Source organism: Martes martes, assembly GCF_963455335.1.
Source record: "Martes martes genome assembly, chromosome: 17".
Lineage (NCBI taxonomy): Eukaryota > Metazoa > Chordata > Mammalia > Carnivora > Mustelidae > Martes > Martes martes.
The window spans coordinates 50,098,735-50,123,840 of record NC_137905.1 but is presented as its reverse complement, the minus strand read 5'-3'; the positions used below and the strand labels follow the sequence as shown (position 1 = coordinate 50,123,840).

The 25,106-nt window shown below is 45.9% G+C and overlaps 1 protein-coding gene across 2 annotated transcripts in view; it reads right to left on the bottom strand.

Moving 5' to 3' along the window:
* The window catches only part of SAE1 (SUMO1 activating enzyme subunit 1), an 81,111-nt gene that overhangs the window by 23,657 nt on the left and 32,348 nt on the right, over positions 1-25,106 (bottom strand). For both annotated transcript variants that reach the window (XM_080829250.1, XM_080829251.1), the window contains one exon: positions 21,639-21,744. In XM_080829250.1, the coding sequence (XP_080685376.1) occupies positions 21,639-21,744 (106 nt within the window). The remainder of the gene's footprint in view (positions 1-21,638; positions 21,745-25,106) is intronic.

Below are 25,106 nucleotides of genomic sequence, written 5' to 3'. Positions count from 1 at the left end.
CCACAGACCGGTTCTCCCCAAGCTGGCTTACTCAGTGGAGACTCATTATCTCTGAGAATGGCCTGAAAATTGGCTGGACTCCTGGCTCACATATAAAAAAGAAAGGAAGAGAAGAGAAAAAGGAAGGAAGGAAGGAAGGAGGAAGGAAGGGAGGGAGGGAGGGAGGGAAAGGAAAGGAAGAAAGAAGAGAGAAAGGGAGAAATGGAGAAAGAAAGGAAGAAAGGGAGAGAGAGGGAAAGAAAAAAAGAAAAGTTATCCTCCTACCCTACAGCCTTTTTTTTTTTTTTTTTAAAAGATTGTGTTTATCTACTTATTTTTACTGAGAAAGAGATAGAACACGAGTGCTCGAGCAGATGAAGGCGCAGAGGGAAAGTCTTAAACAGACTCTGCACTGAGCAGGGCTCGATCTCACAACCTGAGCCAAAATTAAGTCAGATCCTAAACACGACCAAGCCACCCAGGCACCCCCACTCCCCACAGCCTATCTTTTAAGCCAAAACATGAGGTCTCATGTTTGATCAACTGCTCTTCCCAATAAATACATACCAAGGATGGTAATAACTAGAATTATTGTGATGATTTCACAGTGCATACAAATATCAAATCATCATGTTGTAACCTGAAATATAGTGTTATAGATCAAGTACATCTCAATAAAAACAAATACATAAATAAATAATGAGCACTGATTGTGCCAGGCCCTGAGCTGCACAGGGGGAAAGCAAAACGCATACTCTGCTCTCTCAGAGCATTTAGGGAAGGTGACAAAACCACACACAGAGTAACAAAAGCTGGGAACCAGCAAAGGCACTCTGAGAGCAGTACTGGATGGAACGGGGTGGTCTCACTGGGTGGAACCAGCTCGTCCCCACTGGCCACCAGGCCTGAACACTGACCCTGGGCACACTCTCACCCCCAGCACATCCACATGCTGCTCCTCAGAGCCAAGGGGGTTTTGAAATTGGCAGGCAGCAGCAGTAGGGACCACAGTGCTGGAGCCAGACTGCCTGGGCTGGATCCCAATTTTTCCACTTACTGTGACTTTGGGCACGTGACAACATCCTTGAGCCTCCTCTGTAAAATGGGAATCATAAGAGCACTGCCCTTACAAGTTTTAAGGACTCAGTGAAGTAGTCCCCATAAAGCAGCAGGGACAGTGCCGGGTGCAGCGTGAGCACGGCGTAAACGACAGCGCCCCAGGACCCCCGCTCTTCCACAATCGCCATAAGCCCAGCTTGCACGCCCTCAGAGAAATGGGGCAGACTTTGTGCCGAAATTCCCCACTTGACTCCACTACCCTCACTAATTCACCTGTGCGCTCTGAGGACTACAGGGACTCAGCTCTGAGCAATCCTGGCCTGCTGCACATCCCCTGCCTGCTTTCCTCCAATGCCTGGATCTCAGGATGTGATTTTACAGTGATTCGTGTAAATTCACTTGCACAAGGACCGAATTTGTCTCCTCAGCTGGATTTTTGTGCTCGTGGGACAGAAACCGCATCCTCTCTTTGTTCACTATTCTCTACTTAATGCCCAGCACAGGGCACGCCCTATAGTGGCCACTGAGAAAATCTCCACTCCGTGGGAAGCTTCAATGTTTGGCAAAGGATGGAAAGCAGTCACACATGAGTGGGGAGAAGGGCTCACTACAACTATGCAGGATCCTCACCCATCCTAAACAGGCCTGCTCTTCTATTAAGAGAATCGAATAGAGTTTTCAACATACCCAAGATGGATCTGTTCCTTACAAACATGGCAGATCTGGAAAGTCCAGCAAGAAACAAAAAACCATACACAATGCACCACATGTGTCCTCACAAGGGAAAGGAGATGAAATCTGGCTTTCAAGTCCTATCTGAGAGCTAAAGGTGCAGAAAAGCCAGCCCGCAGGCATGAAGCTCAAAGGAAGGACAGAGCTGGATTGGGGAAACCTGTGATATTTTAGGGAAGTTACTGTGAGTTAGACTCTCACAGCCTCCTGCCTTTTGAGGTGCCTGGTCATCTGCTCAGCTCAGTTCCACATTACCTGCCCCTTCTTTAACCTCACTCTTTAACCACAGAAACTTACAAGTAGGTGTGTGCATGTATTCATTCATTCATTCATTCATTTTTCATCCACAAACACTTCCTGAGCACCTGCACTCCACCCCCACCCCCTGTGCTGAGGACCCAGAAGTGACCCAGACAGTCCCAGGTCCGGCCACCCACAAAGGGCACGCTCGTAAGTCTTGTCACCATGGCCACACACTACTTCGATCTCACTCTCCAGAGAGCCTCGCCACTGCAGTGGCCTCCCTGAGGACTCGCTCTGAAATGCCCCCTCTGAGCTCCAAGCCCTGGCCACCCTTTCACCTCTCCAGTGAAACCTGGTGTGGGACCTCATCACAAAACAGCTCAAAACAGAAAAAGAAAGCTGTCTCATGTTATTTACATCTCACTCTCTTCCGAAAAGAATTTGAAGCAGCCGCATGGAAGTTACTGACGGCGGTGGGGGGCGGTGGGAGTGCTATTTCTCAGAAATGACCTGAAAACAAGATGCCGTTTTTTGCCTACCAAATTAACGGCCAAGATTACTCACCTAAGCAAGAAGGCAGAGGGAACTGCTCAGTCACAGAGCTCTGGTGGGAGGGTCAATGCTCAGTAAACCATAAGAAAATGTGGTACGAGGATCTTTACAAAGGGTCCTGCCCCTTGGCCAGTGATTGAATTATATATAAATGGTCCCTGCCGTGTTATTTACACCACAGAAAATCTGGAAATAATCTCACATCAGATAGTAGGATGGTTACATAAAACATATTAACAGGCTGGAATATTATTCATCTATTAAAATTATATTTAAGCAGGTTTTAGTCAGGGGCACCTGGGTGGCTCAGCTGGTTAGGCGTCCGACTCTTGGTTTCGGCTCAGGCCACCATCTCCTGATTTGTGGGATCAAGCCTCGTGTCAGCCTCCTCACTCGGCAGGGAGCCTGCTTGAAAGATTCTTTCCCTCTGCCCCTCCCTTCCACTCCCTCTCTCTAAAGATAAAGAAATCTTAAAAAAAAGTTTTAGGGGCGCCTGGGTGGCTCAGTGGGTTAAAGCCTCTGCCTTCGGCTCAGGTCATGATCCCAGGGTCCTGGGATCAAGCCCCGCATCGGGCTCTCTGCTTGGCGGGGAGCCTGCTCCCCTCCCTCTCTCTGCCTGCCTCTCTGACTGCTTGTGATCTCTGTCTGTCAAATAAATAAATAAATAAATAAATAAAATTTTTAAAAAAGCATGTTCTGGTACTATGTTTTTGGCAACATTTATGTTAAAAAAAAAAAAAAAAAAACCCTACAAGGGGACCTGGCTGGCTCAGTCAGTAAAGTGTGTGACTCTTGATCTCGGGGTTGTGAGTTCGAGCCCCACACTGGGTGTGGAGCTTACTTAAATAAAACCTTAAAAAAAGAAGTCCTATAATATCCTGTATTTGGAATGCACTCCACTATGTAAAAATAAAGCAGAATGATGTAATACGGTAGAACTGTTCCCACCCCATTCTAGACGTGGGAAACTGAGGCTGAGGACAGAGAGGCTCAGGGTCACAAGGGACACTTAAAGGTTACCACACTCATAACCTCAATGCTATACCGCCTCCCTAGCAGTAGAGACAAGATTGGAGACACCCTAGTTCACAAAATAAAAATCACTTAAAATGGATTTGGCTTCCCACCCCAGAGCCCATCAGTTTAGAATAATGCCCACTACTCGGTCAGACTCTTGTCTGGCCAAATACCGCTTCTCCTCTAGAAAATGTGAAGTGATCCCTGAGCCTGACTCTCACCTTTGAAGTAGAACATTTTGACTAGTATGCAAAGACTGTAACTTGCAAAAAGAAAAGGACAAAGCAATTGTGAAACGCAGAGACAATCACGCAGACGGCAAGAGATCCACAGCCCCCCGCCGCCGGGCCCCTTCTCTACCAGCTCGGCTGACCACGCCCTCGACTCACAGAGCCGTTCTGACAGAGCCTTCTGCATTCACACTCACCCTGCCTGGTCACAAGCAGCAGGGAGACAGGGGCTTTTCTCTAGCCCAGCACTTGAGTGGCACATGACCTTGACTCTGGGCATCTGCTGCTCTCTGCCAACCGCTCTCACCGAGTGAAGATGGCACAGGACATTCCCGTGACTGTTGTCTGACAGTCAGAGAAAAGATGGGAGGCGTTGAACAAGGACTGCAGCTGGGCTGGGGGCCCGAGAGCAGCTCCAACACAGGCTAATGCTGGGGGTGGGGGAGACGGAGGGCTGCAAAGCAAACAAGCAGGCAGGTCTTTCTGACAATGCAGCCCATTATTACAATCTGCTCTCGGGGGCGTCAGGTTCCCATCTGCCAGACTGGAATAAGGAAATGTCCCAGGGCTCTTGTGAAGTTCAGAATTGTTAAAATGGACATAATGCCGTTACTAGTAATGCTAATATAGTTGGCCCTTGAACAACACAGGAGTTTAGGGGCACTAACGCCCCACCCCAACTGTGAACTCGAAAATCCACATATAATTTTGGTTCTCCAAAAACATCACTACTAAGAGCCCACTGCTGACCGGAAGCCTTAGTAGTAAGAGAAACATTTGATTAACAATACTCATGTTATATCTGTTACATACTGTATTCCTACAATAAACTAAAGAAAAGGAAATGTTATTAAGAAAATCACAGGGAAGAGAAAATACACTTTACAGTACTGTACTGTATTTATAAAAATAAAAAATACATGTGCGTGGACCTGCACATTTCCAATCCGTGTTGTTCAAGGCTCAGCTGTCATTAAAACCTGACTGCGCTGGGCAACATTTAGACACTTACTAGGTTTGGTGACCCTGGACAAATGACTTGGCCTGCCCAACAGTCAGTATCCTCCCAGGACAAAGGGCAATCATAGTAAGGTCTGCTCTCCGAGGGAGTTATGAAGATAAATGGGATTGTGACACATGTGAAGCCCTTAATCAACAACTATGAATGTACATCATGGGCCGGGCCTTTGTTTGATCCCTGTGGCCCATGAGGCGGACTCAGGGTTATGCCCACTTGTTACACTGAAGAGCGGAGCAGGTGCCTCACCAGGACGGGTTTTCTTACTAGACTGCACTTACGGGTCACCTCTGCCCTTCCCCTCACCTCTCTTCTCTCACATGGCACTGCCTTCCTTTCTGAATGACTGCGGTCTGTGTTCTCTACCACTGATAAGGCAGTGGCACCAAAAAACCCAAACAGAACAACAACCACCAAAAAAACCACTGCTTTTTTTTTTTTTCTTTCGCCCTTCCTACAAATTATTTTTAAACATCTGTGGTCATGACAGCAGCAAATCAACAAGTACTCGACTGCCACCCCCTTATCAGAACCCACTTCCCTGTGGCCGTCTCCTCCTCAGTGGTCCTTGTCACTGCTGGACACCAAAACACCCGGTGGGGAATGCCAGACCCCAACGGGAACGGCTGCCCTTGACCCAGTGTGCAAAGGTCTCAAGTTCTAAAATAAGAAGTTCCTTCTGAACAGAACTGATCACCAAATCAAGCTGGAGACAAAGACAATTACAAATCATCACAGCAGGGACGTAAGTAAGGAGTGTGGTGAGGGCAGGGAGAACTGAAGGGGGAGGCATGAAGTAAGTTTTCTAGTCTACAACAGGAAAAAAATTATTACAAAGCATCCACCATCAAGACACCTTGCAGAAGAGTCCACACAGAGAGGAGGAAAATTGGGGTACAAAATACCAGAAAGTTCTAGGGGTGCCTGGCTGGCTCATTTAAGAGCATGCGACTCTTTCAATCTCAGGATCGCAGGTTTGAGCCCCAGGCTGAGTGCAGAGGTTACTAAAAAAATTAAATAAACCTTTAAAAAAGAAAGTTCTAGATGAAAACACAAGCAATGGCAGTTTCCTCTGAAGTTACCTGTATATTTAACTAATCTGTCTCACTTTTACAATGTAAAAAAGGAGAAATAGAACTACTTTGAAGGCTCTTGTATATATGATCATCCCGAGGACAAAGTTCTCAAAATCTCCATCTCTACAGAGAACAGGAAGTAAAGGGATTTGCTTAAGGTCAAGAAATACAGGGGCGCCTGGGTGGCTCAGTGGGTTAAAGCCTCTGCCTTCGACTCAGGTCATGATCTCAGGGTCCTGGGATCAAGCCCCGCATCGGGCTCTCTGCTCTGCAGGGAGCCTGCTTCCTCCTCTCTCTGCCTACTTGTGATCTCTGTCAAATAAATAAATAAAATCTTAAAAAAAAAAAAAAAGGTCAAGAAATACATAGCAGAGCTGGGACCTAAACTTCTTTCCAGATCCAACTCTAGAGACTTCAAGGCATAGGTGACTGAGAAGATTGTACTGACAGGAGAAAGAAGATGTGAACCCCAAACTAGTCTGGCTATATTTACAAACCAAGAACAATTAGTCACCTTAGAAAAGAGCCTAGGGGACCCTGGGTGGCTCAGTGGGTTAGGACTCTGCCTTCGGCTCAGGTTGTGATCGCAGGGTCCTGGGCTTGATCTCAGGGTCCTGGGATCGAGCCCCATTTTGGGCTCTCTGCTCGGTGGGGAGCCTGCTTCCCCCTCTCTCTGCCTGCCTCTCTGCCTGCTTGTGATCTCTCTCTGTCAAATAAATAAATAAAATCTTAAAAAAATAAGATTTTATTTATTTGACAGAGAGAGACACAGCAAGAGAGGGAACAGAAGCAGGGGGAGCAAGAGAAGGAGAAGCAGGGGGAGCAAGAGAGGGAGAAGCAGGCTTCCCACTGAGCAGGGAGCTCACCCGATCCCAGGACCTAGATCATGACCTGAGCTGAAAGCAGACACTTAACGGCTGAGCCACCCAGGAGCCCCTAAATAAATAAAAAATTTTTAAAGATTTTATTTATTTATTTGACAGAGATCACAAGTAGGCAGAGAGGCAGGCAATGAGAGAGGAAGGGAAGTAGAGAGCAGAGAGCCCAAAATGGGGCTCGATCCCAGGACCCCAAGATCATGACCCGAGCCTAAGGCAGAGGCCCAACCCACTGAGTCACCCAGGTGCCCCACAAAATCTTTTTAAAAAATTTTTTTGAGAGAGAGAGAGCATGAGTTGGGGGCCAGGCAGAGGGAGAAGGAGACTCCCTGCTAAGCAGAGCCCCGTGTGGATGCAGGGCTCCATCCCGTGATGCTGGGATTGTGACCTGAGCAGAGGTCAGATGCTTAACCAACTGAGCCACCCACTCACCCCAGAATTTTGCTAATTCTTAACCTGTGGCTTCATTAGTTTATTTTAGGCTCCTGTAAAGCTGCCTAGATGGTGCTAATTTGCCTGATTCCTTTTCCCCACTGTGCCATAAGACTGGCAGTACCTGCAAGTCCTAGACTTGGCTGCGGGACTGTGCTGTAAGCGTGTAGAGAGGATGGAGAAGTAGTTCCACTCCTTTAAGCCCCCTGGGTCCAGGGAGCAAGGGCTTGTTAACAACCAGCAGCTCCTGTCCCTGCTAGGACCTGGTGAGGCCAGGGCCCTTCACTGGGGGATTAGGCTCTTTTCCTTTTTTTTTTTTTTTTAAAGATTTTATTTGTTTATTTGACAGAGAGAGAGAGATCACAAGCAGGCAGAGCAGCAGGCAGAGACAGGGAGAAGCAGGCTCCCCGCTAAGCAGAGAGCCCGATGTGAGGCTTGATCCCAGGACCCTGGGATCATGACCTGAACCAAAGGCAGAGGCTTTAACCCACTGACCCACCAAGGCGCCCCTAAATAAATAAAATCTTTTAAAAAATTTAAAAAGGGATGCCTGGGTGGCTCAGTCATTAAGTGCCTGCCTTCAACTTAGGTCATGATCACAGGGGTCTGGGATCGAGTCCCACATAAGCCTCTCTGCTCGGCAGGGAGCCTGCTTCTTCTCCCTCTGCCTGCCACTCACCCTGCTTGTGCTCTCTCTCTCTCTCTCTGACAAATTAAATAAATAAAATCCTAAAAAAAAAGAAAGAAAGAAAGAAAGAAAGAAAGAGGAAGAGAGAGAGAAAGAAAGAAAGAGGGGAAAAAAGAATTAGCAAAACTCCTCAAATGTGGCACAGGTGGCCTCAGCAATCAATCGACCCACACTGACCAAGCCCCTGTTCTGCATCAGGCCACTGTTGGACAGTCCAAGAGACGAGGGGGCCCAGAAGACAGACCTCAAGTCAGCTCTGTTGTCTGGGCGGTGGCATGGGGATTACAAAGGAAGGAAACCCAACTCTGATAAGGAGGATGAGGTTCCTGGACGTAGCACTGGAGCTGAGCAATGATGGTTAAATGGGAAGGGCTGAAGTAGGATATTCCAGGTAGAAGAAATGGAAATGTGTATAGAAATGGGGAGGGTTAAAGCACCTGGGTGGCTCAGTCACTGGGCGACTCCTTGGGCTTGGGTCGTGATGCCAGGGTCCTGGGATCGAGCCCCGCATCGGGCTCCCTTCTCGGCGAGAGGCCTGCTTCTCCCTCTCCTACTACCCCTGTCTGTGTTCCCTTTCTCACTATGTCTCTCTCTGTCAAATAAATAAAATCTTAAAAAAAAAGAAAGAAAGAAAGAAACGAGAAGGATGACACTACGGGGTGCCAGCAAGTAGTTCAGCAGAAGTGGAGGGTTCAAGGACGGCAGAGGGAATGGAAAGGAGAAAAGCGATCGGCAGGTCGCAGGTCTAGAATGCCAAGCCACAAAGTTCAAACTGTATCTTGATGGCAAAAAAGATTCACAGAAGGGTTTCAGTTTTTAGACAGATTAGTCTGGTCACTGAAAATGGATTAGAAGGAGGAGCTCTGAAGGCAGAGGCTGGTAAAAGGGCCGCGGCACTGATGAAGGCTGCCGGTGAGAGGCAGTCCTACGGGAGAACTCGCAGTCATCTGAAGGGGAGGGAGGGAGATCAGGAGGGCTCCAGCTGAACTCGAGTCCCCGAGAGCACCACGCAGAGGGCTGGGCTGGGACTCTAGGTGAAAGGAGCTGCCAGTCAGCCACGTGAACTTCAGGGATGCTCCGCAGAAGAGAAAATGGCAAATAGGCTGGAACAAAGCTAACAGCTTAATCTGGAGCACTGGCTTCGCACAGATTCATTCTGGCTCTGGGTATACACAGACAGCGCATTAGAACACCTCATCTTTAATCCATCCTACAACAAATAAGGCTCAGCAGGGGGAAGTGACTTATAAGAGGCCACCACTATATCTATGCCCTTTGCCCGCCCCCCCTAGTACCTGCCTCCAAGCCACCACTTGTATTTTTAGTAAGTTCCTGCCCAGCTCCAGACAGAAGGTGAGTGGAACTTGTTTACATGCAAATACACCCCCTACAGTCTGCCTCCCACTACTGTTCAACAGAGAAAATTCTTTTTTGCACAGCAAAGCCCAACAGTGGAGGCCAGGAGACTGGCTCATCATCTCCTACCTGATTCATCAAGGCTTTGCTGTTCTGGTGATGTGCGGTGTATCTCCCCCAGCAAGGGTCGCTAGGCACCCTTGAAAATCTAGGGAACCTCTATCGCTCTTTTCCAGAGGAACCGTACCTACAGAATACCAGCTTCAGACCCCCCCACCATCTGAAGAGATGATAAGGATGTGCTGTTAAAATATGCCCTTCTACGGACCCACAGAGGTCATCAGTAAGCCCTTTGCAAGTATTACTTACCAGCTACCAAATCAGCATTTTTCTAGGAGTTGAGAAACGATGTGTTTGGAGATTGTTTTTGCTCGTTTTTAACTTTTTAAAAAATATTTCATTTATTTATTTGAGACACCGAGCGAGCACAAGTGGAGGTAGCGGCAAAGGGAGAGAGAGGGAGGGAGAGAGAGGGAGGGAGAAGCAGACACCCTGCCAAGCAGGGAGCCCGACGCAGGGCTGGATAACAGGACCCGGAGATGACTTGAGCCAAAGTCAGACGCTCAACCAACCGACTGAGACACCCAGGCGCCCTTATTTTTAACTTCTGAAATAATTTTAGACATACAGAAAATCTGTACACAGAATTCCTGTATAACTTCATCTAGATTTCCGAAAAGTTAACATTCTACCACATTTATCATTATTTCTCTGTATCTGTACATACTCATTTCTTCCTGAACGATCCAGCATTTCCCCCAAATACCTCAGAGTGTATTTCCTAAAAACAAGAACATTCTCTTATGTAACCATGAAACAATTACACAAACCATGAAATTAACATTGATAGAGTATATCTAATCTTCAGACCTTTTTCAAATTTCATCAACTGTCCCACTAATGTCCTTGAAAGCCAAAGAAAGAAAAACCTTCCCCTACTCTTGGGTTCAATCCAGAATTCTCCATTCCACTTAGTTTTCGCATCTCTTTATTCTCCTTTAATCTGGAACAAGAGTTCCTCAGTTCTTTGTGATACTTTGAAGAGTACAAACCATTTACTTCACAGAATATTCTTCTATTCGAGCTGGTCTGACGCTTCCTCGTAACCAGACTCACACTACACACTCTGGACAGGGAATCTGGCGTGGTGGCGTGTCCTCCCCAGTGCGCCCTCTCGGGATGCATGAGCTCTTTCTGTCCCGTTCCTGGAATATTAACTTTGATCTCTCGGTTGAGGGACAATCCACCAGGGTTCTCTAAAGTCTTTCTGTAATTATTTAAAAAGCAGCCTGGGAAGAGATTATCTCTTCTTTTTCACAACAAACCTTCCTGTTCGTTTTAGCATCCATCAAGGATTCCTGACTGAAACAATTTTTACTGCCATGGTGATGGTCATATACGGATTTTTTTAATCTACACCGCTCCTGCTCTACTCTTCTACTGAAAAAACAAAAAAAGGGCGTGCCTGGGTGGCTCAGTCAGTTAAGCGTCTACCTTTGGCTCAGGTCATGATCCTGGGGTCCAGGGATCAAGCCCTGTGTTGGGCTCCCTGCTCAGCGGGAAGTCTGCTTCTCCCTCTCCCTCTCCCCCTGCTTGTGTTCCCTCTCTCGCTGTCTCTCTCTGTCAAATAAATAAATAAAATCTTAGAAAAAAAATTTAAGGGGCGCCTGGGTGGCTCAGTGGGTTAAAGCCTCTGCCTTCAGCTCGGGTCATGATCCCAGGTTCCTGGGATCGAGCCCCACATCGGGATCTCTGCTCAGCAGGGAGCCTGCTTCCTCCTCTCTCTGCCTGTCTTTCTGCCTACTTGTGATCTCTGTCAAATAAATAAATAAAAATCTTTAATTAAAAAAAAAAAGAAAGAAAAAGAAAAAAATTTAAAAACAAAAAACACACCTTACCTCTCGCCCCCATTATTTATGTATTCGTTTATCTAACAGTACAGTCATTTTTATTCAATGGGTTATCATCTATTATCTACCTGATCTTCCAATTGTCCCAGATCTCCCCAGAAGGAGCCCCTTCAAGTTGGCTCCTGCGTTCCTCTGACATGACCCATCATTCTTCAAGCACATCCTTACTTTCTGGCAGAGCAGGATGTTCCAAGCTCACCGGTGATGTTCCCACCCAAGCCCCAGCATCAGCCATTTCTCCAAGACAACATGTTTCTTACGAGATTATTAACAGGCATGATCTGGGCATGAGGTGTACTCATGGCTTGCTACCAGAGTACCCTTGCTTCTAAGCCCTCTCAACAAACAGAACTAGGACATACACACGCATAAATGTGAAGACACACACATCTACACATCTATGTCTGTATCTGCACAGAAAAACCATGAGTTCATCTGGTGACTCCAATGCCCATCTGACCTCACAGGGTTCCTTCTAGCCTTTTCCATCTTGTATACTTACAGGAACTCCCTTCTCTGGCAAAAAAAAAAAAGAATCTATCATTATCCACAATATATTTACCTATCTGCTCCATTCTAGAACAGTAACTAGTTTCAGAATTGCTAACCCATATACCACTGTGAAAAACAAACCTACTAATTAGAGTTCAGTATTTGTTTATAGTTCTTTTTTCTTTAGTCTAAGGGTATATATTCAAAAGCTACATGGGTCAGTTCCTTTTTCCTGCCTCATTTGAAATAAATACTTAATATGCTGTAAAGTGAGAACACAAAGGAGCTCAAAGCTGTGACAAAGCACATGTGTACCTCCACCCTGTGGCAGTTGCCCTCTAACTGGCTAGGCATTCAGAAGATGGGGAGCTTTACAAATATAGAGATGCCAGGCTCTACTAGTTATTTTGATCCAATAAATCTGGGCTAGAACCAGGGAATCTGTATTTTTCAAATGTTCCCTAAGTAAATTCTGGTATCCTATCAGTTGGAGAAAGACAGGCTATAAGAAATAAAGCTAGAGGAGTCTGGCTGGCTCAGCCGGAAGACCATGTAACTCTTGATCTCAGTTCTTTGAGTTTGAGTCCCATGCTGAGTGTAGAGAGCACTTAAAAATAAAAATTTTCGGGGCGCCTGGGTGGCTCAGTGGGTTAAAGCCGCTGCCTTCGGCTCAGGTCATGACCCCAGCGTCCTGGGATCGAGCCCCGCATCAGGCTCTCTGCCCAGCAGGGAGCCTGCTTCCTCCCTTCTCTCTCTGCCTGCCTCTCTGCCTACTTGTGATCTGTCTGTCAAATAAATAAATAAATAAAATCTTTAAAAAAAAATACTGTAAAAATAAAAATTTTCTTAAAAGATTTTATTTATTTGAGAGAGAAAGACACACAGAGAAAGGGAATATAAGCTGGGGGAGTAGGAGAGGGAGAAGCACGCTTCCCACCAAGCAGGGAGCCCAGTGTGGGGCTCGATCCCAGGATCCCGGGATCATAACCTGAGCCGAAGGCAGACGCTTAATGACTGAGCCACCCAGGCACCTCTTAAAAATAAAATCTTAAAAACAAACAACAACAACAACAAAAACCCTATAAGAATAAAAGGCTAAAAAAAGCAGGGCCCCAATGATCTCTCCAGCCAACTCCAAGAGAGATGATCTCTCCAGCCAACTCCAAGAGAGCTCCAGCCTCACCGTGCCATGGTCCTGGCACCACTGGTCCCGTGTGCAGGGTCCGAGCCTCTGCCCGCAATCATCTTGCCTCTCTCCAGCCCCTAGCAAACCCCTCTTTACAAGCGAGCTCAGATGTATTGTCCTCTATGAAGACTCCTTGGCTTCCCAATTACACCCAGGCCCCTGGTTCCCTGAGCTCCGTGGTAGTTTATTATGAAGCAGTTCACAGAAGCTGAGGAGCAGAACAGCACAACAGCCTTCTCCAAAGCCCTGTTACTCCCCACAAGGAGAATGGTCTATGTTTCTCTTCCACTGGCAAGGATCTAATGAGGATTCCCAGGCATGCGACCTGGCATATAGCAGGTACTCAAACAATGTTTGGTTAAGATTATTTTCAGCTTTAATTCTGTGGCTCAAAAATGGCCCAAGTACTTTTCCACAACTCATCAGAATAGAGACCAAGAACTTTCAAGAAAGTTCACGTTGCCAAGGATTCTCTGCTAAGTAATTCTCATCTTGCGATAAAGCCCGTTTCTTCCTGCTCTGGGCTAAACCTGCGTGTTATTGTTCATGCTGGTAAGTGAATGCTGTTTCCATACTAGACCTGGTATTTTTAGCACTCCTGTTATGATAAACTCACAGTAACCTCAAAAAGAACAAATCAAAGTCAACTTTTTGTCACAGGAAACCAGCTCATGCTTAATGTTTTGCAACATGCCATGGGAGAATAATAAAAAGATGAGACCTTTTGCTCACAGATGGTGAGGCCAACTCTCAAGATAGTGGAAAAATGCAGCAGGAAGTATGCAGTCTGGCCGCTATCTTATTAGGTAAACTGGAAAAACACTCGACACCCAAACAAGGCAAACGCACACGCACACACCACAGAGCAGCTGCTTCCCCAGGGGCTGAATTGTGAATGGGGCAGTAAAACACCTATGTGTGAGGGCCAGGCCAGCACGATGTTGGAATCGAGTCTGATGGGTGCCAAGAGAACAGGGCAAGCAAGAAGATCCTGCAGGGACACCGCGGGGCAGGCTGCTCTCCCTCTAGAGTGGGCCAAATGTCCAGACAAGCAACAACCAGTCACTCGGGCAAAAAATACTTACTTACTTACGGAGTACGTGCTGTGTGCTCTGCTGGGCGATAGTGAAACAAACTTGGGGTCCCTAGGAGGTCTCTTGGGTGTGCATCACAGCCAAGCAAGCACTGTGTCCTTACTAGGAACTCCCAAGGCATCATTAGGTGTAGAGGTCACCTTCCTAGAAAGGCTCTTGGGAACAGATTCCAAGGACCAGGAGAAACTGAAAACAACTTCCATACCTTTCAAGATGAAAACTGATCACAAACAATGCTACACTCGAAGGAATACATCATACAGCCAATGAGACATATGAGTACACTCTATATATGCTCCAAGATCTTTCCGTACCACTAAAGGCCATCCAGTGTAAAGAGCCAAACTGGTTTAACAGTCTGGTTTACACACACACATGCATGGTTGTAAGTGTTAAGTCATCTCCCAAGACAGGCCCTTTCAAGACAGGCCCTTTTTTTTTTTTTTTCAAAAACATAAAACTCAAATGTCTCTTGGGGGAGAAGAAAGACTATCTGGGTCAGAATTCAGATAATCTTAAAAAAAAGAAAGAAAGAAAGAAAGTTCAGATAATCTTTGTGTCTAATACATGTTTGAACCAGGGTTTTCTGTATTGTGGTGGTAATTCTATTTCTCTAATATGCAGGGCTCCTGATTTGAAATTTAACAAAATCACTTAGCTCGGAGGTGCATTTATAGATGCGAGGAACACAGTCCAGGGATCAAAGAGACCTCCTGGTCTAAATCCTGGTTCTGTCTATAAAACCAAGCATATGCCCAAGCAAGTCACAGCCATGCTCAACCTTGGTCTCTTTAAAGAAAATGGGACAGCAACTATATTTTGAAGGCTGTCACGATAACATGAGAATATGTCAGACGCTTAGCACATTGCCAGGTAAAGTGGCAAGCAGTGTCCAGTACCCAATAACCATTCTTACACGCCACAGGAAAACCACAGTAATGCCTGAAAAGTCGACCACTCAACCTGGATACTCCCCAAGGCCATCCTACTTCCGGAAGTCAGACATTAGCAGTGTTTAATTTTATAATAACAAAGTAAGGCCATTTTAGAATTGTATCAATTTCAGGTGTGCAAACCTTGACTTAAAAAACCAACCAATCGGGGCGCCTGGGTGGCTCAGGCGCCTCTGTCTTCGGCTCAGGTCATGATCCCAGGGTCCTGGGATCGAGCCCCGAATCAGGCTCTCTGCTCAGCAGGGAGCCTGCTTCCCCCACTCCCTCTCTCTCTGCCTACTTGTGATCTCTGTCTGTCGAATAATTAAATAAAATCTTAAAAAAAAAACAAAACCAATCCTCCTCCTAAACATGTGACTGGAAAATGTTTGGAAGACTCAAAGGAAAATACTAAACAGTCTAGAAGCTGTGCCCCAGCACTCATCTTTCACATTTGCCATCTTAGTACCACTCTTAGAGCCAAGGGAAGGCAGAGTTGTCTGCTAGCCCCTCAGCCCTGAGTCAGGAACCCAGATCTGAATGAAGCTCACACACCAAAGGTTAGGCCTGCAGATAAGGGGGAGGAGCTGTGATCTGAGCTCAGCTCTGTCAGTCTCCAAAGACCGTGGTTTTTCCAGGACACAAGACTGCATCAGTCTCTACTCGGACTATACTTTTACTGCCATGGTTAGCAATCAAAACAGACTGGGCAAAAAGAATGGTTCTAATTAAAATCAAACTTTAGGACTATGTGGAGGATACTGTTTAAATTAATGAATTAATTTAAAAAAATAAAAAAATAGCCCTTCCCAAAACAAAAAAAAAAAATTCTAGAATTTATTAAAAGAAATACACTTAAACTAAGTTTTTTTTTCTTTCTTTCTTTTTTTTTTTTTAATTTATTTGACAGAGCGAGACACACCGAGAGATGGAACAGAAGCAGGGCAAGTGGGAGAGGAAGAACCAGGCTTCCTGCTGAGCAAGAAGCCTGATGAGGGGGGCTCGATCCCAGGACCCTGGGATCATGACCCGAGCCAAAGGCAGATGCTTAAGGACTGAGCCATCCAGGCGCCCCTAAACTAAGTTTTTCTGGTATAAGTCATAAATCAATAAAGTTACAGAAGTCTAAAAGTAGAGGGACGTCTGGATGGCTCAATCCATTAAGCATTTGCCTTCGGCTCAGGTCATGATCCCAGGGTCCTGGGACTGAGCCCGACATGGGGCTCCCTGCTCAGTGGGGAGTTTGCTTCTCTCTCTCCCTCTGCCCCTCCCCTTACTTGTGCGCTCACTCTCTCAAATAAATAAATGAATAAAATCTTAAAAAAAAAAGATACAAATATAAAAGAGAAATACAAGCCACAAGAAGGGTATTTTATTAGATTCACTGATTATTTAGACTCAGAGGGGCGTGCCTGAGTGGATCAGTCATTAAATGTCTACCTTCAGCTCAGGTCATGATCCCAGGGTCCTGCTCAACAGGAAGCCTGCTTCTCCCTCTCCCACTCCCCCTGCTTGTATTCCCTCTCTCGCCGTCTCTCTCTTTAAAATCTTAAAAGAAAACCTTTTTTTTCAAGACAGACTGGCTGACTTAGTCTTACCATTTTATAAGCAAGCAAACAAAATCCTAGAAAAGCAAGTTATCTGCCTGTAGTCACAAAGACAGTTAACAGCCAGTGTATTTGCAGAAGGCAACTTCACATGTGGAAGCTACTATGCTTTGCTGCATAAATCCAATAAGGTCAAATTACAGGAGAATCCCATAGCTCCATGAATGGCTGAGCAGAAAATCAAAAGCAGAAAATCAAAAGTATTTCCCTGGGTATAAGATTAAGATGACACACCCACGGAGGATCAGCTTCATACCTACAAGCAGAGGATTCTAAGCTGTTGGGTGTAACCTGGGAGAGATCACAACAGCCATTTCCCTCTACTTCCAGAACTTTAGCCCAGCAGGCAGTTGAGGACATTAATAAAATTCAGTATGCACTCATAGAGAAGCTCCCAGAAGCCAAACCAGGCCCTCCGGCTCACTGCATTTGGGGCACTCCCAGTAGCTCCAGCCCCTCTGGGAAGATACATCAGAGCCTAGAGAGACCAACTGAACAAAAAAAATCACTAGGAATGTGTTGTATGACACCACACAGGGAAGGTTAGAACCTGTCACCTACTGCAGAGAGAGAGGTTCAGGAAAGGCTGTGTTGGACATCCAAAAACAGCCAGGAAGAGCACTGGGAGTGGTGTGACGGAACTAGCCCCTGGAAGAGCTGGGAGACTTGGTTGAGACGTAGACTCTACCACTAATTTGTTTTATGATGATGGCAAGGCACTTCCCCTCCTGTGCCACTGGGTTCTGAGGCTTAGGGAATGTGGCCTGATGACCTGGACTCGCCGGCAAGCGATGAGGGTCCTTCAGCCACGCATGCCACAGGTGAGGGGGGTGGAGGGAGGAGCAGAAAGCTCCTTCCTGCCACTCCTGGCGTAGAGGGCATGTGGGCCTGCCTCCTTTTATAATTCCATGACTGCTACAAAACCATACATGTAAAAATCATTAAGATAGTAAATTTCATGGTATGTGTTTCTTAGACTCTAACAAAAAAATTTGGGGGCACCTGGGTGGCTCAGAGGGTTAAAGCCTCTCTGCCTTGGGCTCAGGTCAAGATCCCAGGGTCCTGGGATCGAGCCCCGCTTGGGGTTCCCTGCTCAGCAGGGAGCCTGCTTCCCCCACACCCCCGCCCGCCTGCCTCTCTGCCTACTTGTGATCTCCGTCAATAAAATAATAAAATAAATAAAATCTTTAAAAACAAAATTTATATGACTACTGACTAATGAACATCATTTTAATCACCAAACCTGAAGCCCTGAAATTGAAACTGAAAAAGTAGTGAGTACTGTTTAGAAAAGTAAACATATGGGATGTATTATCTAACGAAATGTCACAGGCAGAAAATTAAAATCTAGTAGGATTGCTGTCATGATAGTACCTACTCAAATATGGAATTAAAGGAAACTGAGTCAATCCCAAAATTTCTACACAGTTGCAAAATACTTGTGTCAAAACACAAAACCCCAAACAAAACAAAACAAAACCCCACAACTTTACAGATAACACAGGTCTCTAGGACTTCCCTGCTCCATGCTGAGAGGGTATGCATACTATCCAAGCCTTACAAAAACCCCCTTGAGGCAAGTGTTATTAACACTGTGACAGAGGGGAATTTGAGCGAGCTTCAGGGAATTTAACTCTGTGACTCAACATCACCCACCTAAAAAAAAAACAAAAAAAGTGACAGAAGCAGGACTGAAAAACCAGATGTTTTGATTCGAAAGCTCCTGTTCTCAACAACCATGCACCAAGTCTGGCATGAAGGTCAGTAACAAGGCTACTGCTTCTTGCTCAGGACCTATCTACATTCCCTGCCCCTGTAACTTCTGCCGGTGCTGGCGAGCAGCGGCCGGATGTAAATTACACTTTTCCCCATATTTGCTGCCTCCCACCTCAGTCTTGGGCTCCTGAGGGCAGGGATGGCCACAGGCCTGGGTCTTAATCAGTCCTTTTATTTTTTTTTTAAGATCTTTTTTATTTATTTATTTGACAGACAGAGATCACAAGTAGGCAGAAAGGCAGGCAGAGAGAGAGAAAGGGAAGCAGGCTCCCTGCTGAGCAGAGAGCCTGACACTGGGCTCTATCTCAGGACCCTGAGATCATGACCTGAGCCGAAGGCAGAGGCTTTAACTCACTGAGCCACCCAGGTGCCCCTGACTTTTTTTTTTTTTTAAGATTTTATTTACTTATTAGATTGGGAGAGAAAGAGTGAGTGAGCACAAGCACGAGGAAGACCAGGCAGAGGAAGAACCAGACTCTCTGCTGAGCAGGAAGCCGGATGTGGGACTCAATCCCAGGACCCTGGGATCATGATCTGAGCTGAAGGCAGATGCTTAACCGACTGAGCCACCCAGGTGTCCCTGTCTTTTTTTTTTTTTTCTTTATTAAGATTTTATTTACTTATTTAACAGAGGGAGAGAGAGAGAGAACAAGCATGGGGAGTGGCAGAGGGAGAGGGAGAAGCAGACTCGCCGTCAAGTAGGGATCCCAATATGGGACTCTATCCCAGGACCCTGAGATCATGACCTGAGCCAAAGGCAGATGCTCAACCAACTAAACCACCCAGGCACCCCCGTCTGTGTCTTTTAAAACACCTATAAATGGGGGAACAGCAGCTACTCCACATGGCTGTAGAGAGGATTCCATAAGCCAACACCTAGAGAGCACTTATGATGGAGGTAGGCTGCTGTGTCCACGTGTCTCACACCGCCTTAGGCTTCAAAGACATGAGCGGTTCAGGGCCCCAGCTCCTTTGTCGTGGCCAATCTATGTTCTCTCAGGTAAAACTACTGAGCCTCTCCTGGTCTCTGTTTCCTCACCTCAAGGAACCAAACTGGGGAGAATTCCCACCCACCCTGTCGACCTCACAAGGGTGCTGTGTTGACGAGCTCAGAGGAGAAAATACTCTAGAAACTGCAGAGGGTTAGAACAGATGTCTTGCCCTTGGCACTACTGCCACTGTGACATTGTGGGCCAGATAACTCTTTGCCACAGGGGCTGTCCTGTGCCATGGGTATTTAGCAACATGCTTGACCTCTTCCCACCCTACCTGCCCAGTCTGAACAACCAAAAATGCCTTAACACTGCTCATGCCCCCAGCAAGCAAAACCACCTTCAGTTGAGAATCACCAGATTTTGGTAAATTCAAATACCAGTACAAGCAGCAATAAGAACCACTTGGGTAAAATGAACTATTGGAATTTCATCAAGATCAAAAGCTTTTTTGCACAGCAAAGGAAACAGTTAACAAAACCAAAAGACAACTGACAGAATGGGAGAAGATATTTGCAAACGACATATCAGATAAAGGGCTAGTATCCAAAATCTATAAAGAGCTTATCAAACTCAACACCCAAAGAACAAATAATCTAATCAAGAAATGGGCAAAGGACATGAACAGACATTTCTGCAAAGAAGACATCCAGATGGCCAACAGACACATGAAAAAGTGTTCCACATCACTCAGCATCAGGGAAATACAAATCAAAACCACAATGAGATACCACCTCACACCAGTCAGAATGGCTAAAATGAACAAGTCAAGAAATGACAGATGCTGGCGAGGATGCGGAGAGAGGGGAACCCTCCTACACTGCTGGTGGGAATGCAAGCTGGTGCAACCACTCTGGAAAACAGTATGGAGGTTCCTCAAAAAACTGAAAATAGAGCTACCCTATGACCCAGCAATTGCACTACTGGGTATATATCCTAAAGATACAAACGTGGTGCTCCGAAGGGGCACGTGCACCCAAATGTTTATAGCAGCAATGTCCACAATAGCCAAACTGTGGAAAGAACCTAGATGTCCATCAACAGATGACTGGATAAAGAAGATGTGGTATATATACACAATGGAATACTATGCAGCCATCAAAAGAAATTAAATCTTGCCATTTGCGACGATGTGGATGGAACTAGAGGGTATTATGCTTAGTGAAATAAGTCAACTGGAGAAAGACAACTATCATACGATCTCTTTGATATGAGGAAGTGGAGATGCAATGTGGGGGGGTTGGGGGGAACTAGGAAAAGAAAAAATGAAAAGATGGGATTGGGAGGGAGACAAACCATAAAAGACTCAATCTCAAAAAACAGACTGAGGGTTGCTGGGGGGAGGGGGGACGGGAGAGGGTGGTGGGGATATGGACATTGGGGAGGGTATGTGCTATGATGAGTGCTGTGAAATGAGTAAACCTAGCGATTCACAAACCCGTACCCCTGGGGATAAAAATACATTATATGTTTATTAAAATTAAAAAAAAAAAAAAAGAACCACTTGGGTTATAAGCCCCCAAACTGCAAATTAACGGCTACTGTTTACTGAGGGCTCTTGATGTGTCAGGCAGAGTGATCAGCTTCTCCGAAAGGCCCATGTCCCATGCTCAGGCTGGACTAGAGACAGCACTGCCTTGCCGCCCTGTCCTCATCCAAAGGAGTATTTTGAGTCGTAGCACACTCATTCCTAAGACTCATTCCTACCTAACGCACTGGATGCCCTCCCTAACTCCCCACACTGGATGATTTCTAGACAAATGGATAGTAAGTGCTCTAGTTTCTCCCAACTCTCCCTAACCCGACCTGGCTAACACCACTAATTACAGGAGGAAGGCTTCATTCCTAGCTAATTAGCCTCATCTGATTTTTCAGTTTATTAAGGAAGTTTTATGTAGTTTTATATATTTCCCTCTGAACCAATATACATAGTGCCTGCGGAGAGAGGAACTGTGTTCGCTATCACACACAGCCACCATCTGTCCTGACTTGGGGCAGGGGGTGTTCCTGGAGTCCGCAGAGACCCAGCCCTGGAGAAAGGAAGGCTGAAGACTATGCAAACAATGCAAACAAAGGTGCTTTGCAAATTTGACAAATAAAAGCGACATCTCTACCCCAGTCTCCTGAGAACAGGTGAGGCTTACGCAGAGCTCAACGAGGGGCCACATCTCCAGCCCAGCCATCATGATGTTCTCCAGTAGTCACGGAGAGCCGGCTTGTGAAGAACTAGACTAGGGGCAAACATCAAGAGAGCCCTGGACTTTGCAGCCACTGTTCTGGAAAGCAAAGCACAAAGCGCCCACTGGGACGCTCTGTTCGGGCTCCTCACCTTGAAGGAGAAAGTAATCCGAAGTTGTGCGCTTCAGAGCTGCCTTCGCCTTATCACTGCTCCAGTCCACTTCCAGCGCATCCTTAACGGAGCAAAAGACCACCTTCTGTTGAGAAAAAGGCAAAACTGCTTAGGGAGAAAAATGTTGGCTTTAAATCGCAAGGCAGTAGCTCCTCACCATCTAGGAGAAATGTCATTATTTAAGGCTTACTGTTCATTAATAGCAGCTGAGGACCACGCAAATCCAATAAATGTTACCTGAGCACTTACTGTGTGCACCTCTGGGCGCTGGGGACACAGCGACGAGCGACATACACTCCCGGCACCAGAAGGAGTCAGAGCAAAGCTAAAGACCCAGTTCCACTCTGGCTTTAACTCTGGCTGTGCTCACATCGCAGAAATTTTTGCACAAGTGAACAAGACTGTGTGTCTACAGATAGTCAATAAAACATTCTTTGTCACAGCCAAAAAAACCATTAAATGTGTCTCATCAGAAGAATGGTTTGAGAGTAACAATAGCAATAAATAATAGCAAGAAACATAAGCAAGGCTTATGACACAAAATCTCCAGGCTGCGGGGCTGCAGAAGGCATTTGTAAAAGGCCTGTAGTGAAAGGAAGCATGGGGGACACCTGGGTGGCTCAGCTGGTTAAGCGGCTGCCTTCAGCTCGGGTTGTGATCTCAGCGTCCTGGGATCGAGTCCCACATCAGGCTCCTTGCTCGGCGGGGAGCCTGCTTCTCCCTCTGCCTGCCACTCTGTCTGCCTGTGCTCACTCTCTCTCTCTCTGACAAATAAATAAAATATAAAAAAAAAAAAAAAAAGAAGAATGGCCGTAACCTATTAAAGTTAAATGAAATTATCTCAAAAAATGCCATCCCGTATCTATATTTTAAAATATAAATAAATATGAGTAAGAAAGTGACTTTCCTTTCCCTTTCCTGAATTGTTCAGTACAGAAGCCATCCACTGGCACTTAGGAAGGGCAGGGAAGAGTGTGTAGAGGGGCTGGGTGTCCTGCTGCAGGAGACAGAGCAGAGCTAGGTAGGAAGGATGGCATCCCACGAGGCAAGGGGAGGGGGGGAGCAGGTAGTGGTGACTGGGAGACTCACTCCCACCAAGGACTTCTGCAACAAGTGAAGATACAGAGAACCTAGGTTTCTCACTGTCAGAGAAGAGAATTAGAATTGCAGAAAGGGAAAAAAACAGAATAAAGCCTGTGGTGGGGTTATTAGTGTGATCTCATTTTCGATATATACAGACACGGAAGTAAATGCAGATGCAAGCCTGTGTGTATGTGCATACGAATACTGAGAAGCCACGTCCACGGACAAAGCATCAAAGCAATGACGCCCTGAGAACAGTCAGCACACCTAACTCCCAGATCTTGGATTCTAACCCCCCACTGAGAAACATTTCTCTCTGGAGAAAAGGCTGAGTTCACGGCTAAGGCAGGAAGAGTATGACAGGAGCTCAAATATCTTACTGCGCCTGAAACAAAGTGTGCACAGAGTGATGGGGGTGTGTCCCAAGTAAATAGGAGCCAACCAACATAAAGGAGCTCCCACTGGCCAAACTGGAACACTTTACAGAAAAAAATAAACAGTAAGAGATTATAACACTTCAAATGAACTAGAATCCTTTAGTCATTGATCTAAAATCGGCTAATTGATAAAATCTGATGAATAATGAGGTTCTTTACATATTTTCAAAATACCTCTCCAAAAATTATTGGAGGGGAAATTAGAGGGAAAAGAGGAACTGTTTTCAAAGGAGAAATCTGGCAGGCATAATTCTACTCAAATGACCAAAATTATCAATGCCAGTAAAGCAGCATATGGAAACGAGAACCAGACCACAGGATGGGATGAGGAGCAACCCTGCTCTGGTATTTTTGCCAAAGGTGTGAAGCTGGAATCTAATCATGAGGGAACATCAGACGAACCCAGGAACAATTTATAAAATAAGTGGCTTGTAATCTTCAAAAGCATCATGAAAATCTAGATGCACGCATGATCCTGAACTAAATCCTTCTGCCATTAAGGACATGATTGGAAAACCGATAAATTCTGAATGGGGTCTACTTTAACGAAGTTTAAGATGGTTATGTGTGGGATGCCTGGGCGGCTCAGTCGGTTAAGCATCTGCCTTGGGCTCAAGTCATGACAATCCCAGTGTCTTGGGATTGAGCCCAGTCGGGCTCCCTGTTCAGCGGGGATCTGCTTGGGATTCTCTCTCTCCTTTTCCCTCTGCCCTTCCCCCACACGTGCACTCCTCACACTCTCTCTAATAAATAAATAAAATCTTAAATAAAACAAACAAAAAAGATGGGGGCACCTGGGTGGCTCAGTCAGTTAAGTGTCTGCCTTTAGCTCAGGTCATGATCAGGTTCCCTGCTCCTCCCTCCCTCTCTGCTCCTCCCCCCACTCAATGCTTGTACTGTCTCTCTCTGAAAAAAATAAAATCTTTAAAAAAAAAAAAAAAGATGGTATGTTGAGTATGTATAAATAATTTCAAACTTCCTGAGGTATGGGTCTCTTTTTCTCCCTCCTTCTTTCAACACATATACATACCACACACCCACCCCACTCCCCCCAACAAATGCCCCAGATATTTTTTTTTTTTAAAGATTTTATTTATTTGACAGAGAGATCACAAGTAGGCAGAGAGGCAGGCAGAGAGAGAGGAGGAAGCAGGCTCCCCGCTGAGCAGAGAGCCCGACGCGGGGCTCGATCCCAGGACCCTGGGATCACGACCCGAGCCGAAGGCAGAGGCTCAACCCACCGAGCCACCCAGGCGCCCCACGCCCCAGATATTTAATAAAGAAAAGAGACGACAGTATAATTTAGGATGCTAAGTGAATCAAGACCTATCCGCTCCCAGGCAGTTGATGCTGCTTGCTAACAACCAAAATGGAACTGACAGATGAAAGCTCAAACAACTAGTGAAGATGAAACAGTCATACGGTTTTTGAGGTGGTTTTCTACGTCCCCATAATCACTCCTTTGGGATTTAAATCCACTGTAAGAATTGGTATACGAAATGTTTGTACTGTCCTCCAACTTTTTGGTCAATGAGTCTGTCTGACCTCAAAAGTCAAGTCAAACAGCCCCTGAGTGACATTTACTACCTGATACAGACTGCTCGACCCTTCTTAAGAAGTCTCACAACACAGATCAAGCCATCAGCAGTATGGTCTGGGAATGCCATCACAATAACAAAACACTCTCATGAGGTTTCGTAAACCACCAAGATTTTAATTCAAAATTTTTGTAGTTCACCTGGCTAAGAATCCACTGATTTGTTAGGTCACGACGCTATGACAAACGAGGAAAAAAAGTTCTGTTTCATGGTCTCAGTCCTACGAAGGCCCAACTCTAAACCTTCAGGGCTTGGGCTGAAAGTACAAATGGAAAACCATATACCACTTCTACATATTTAAGTATAGATCATACGAACAGGCTATTAAA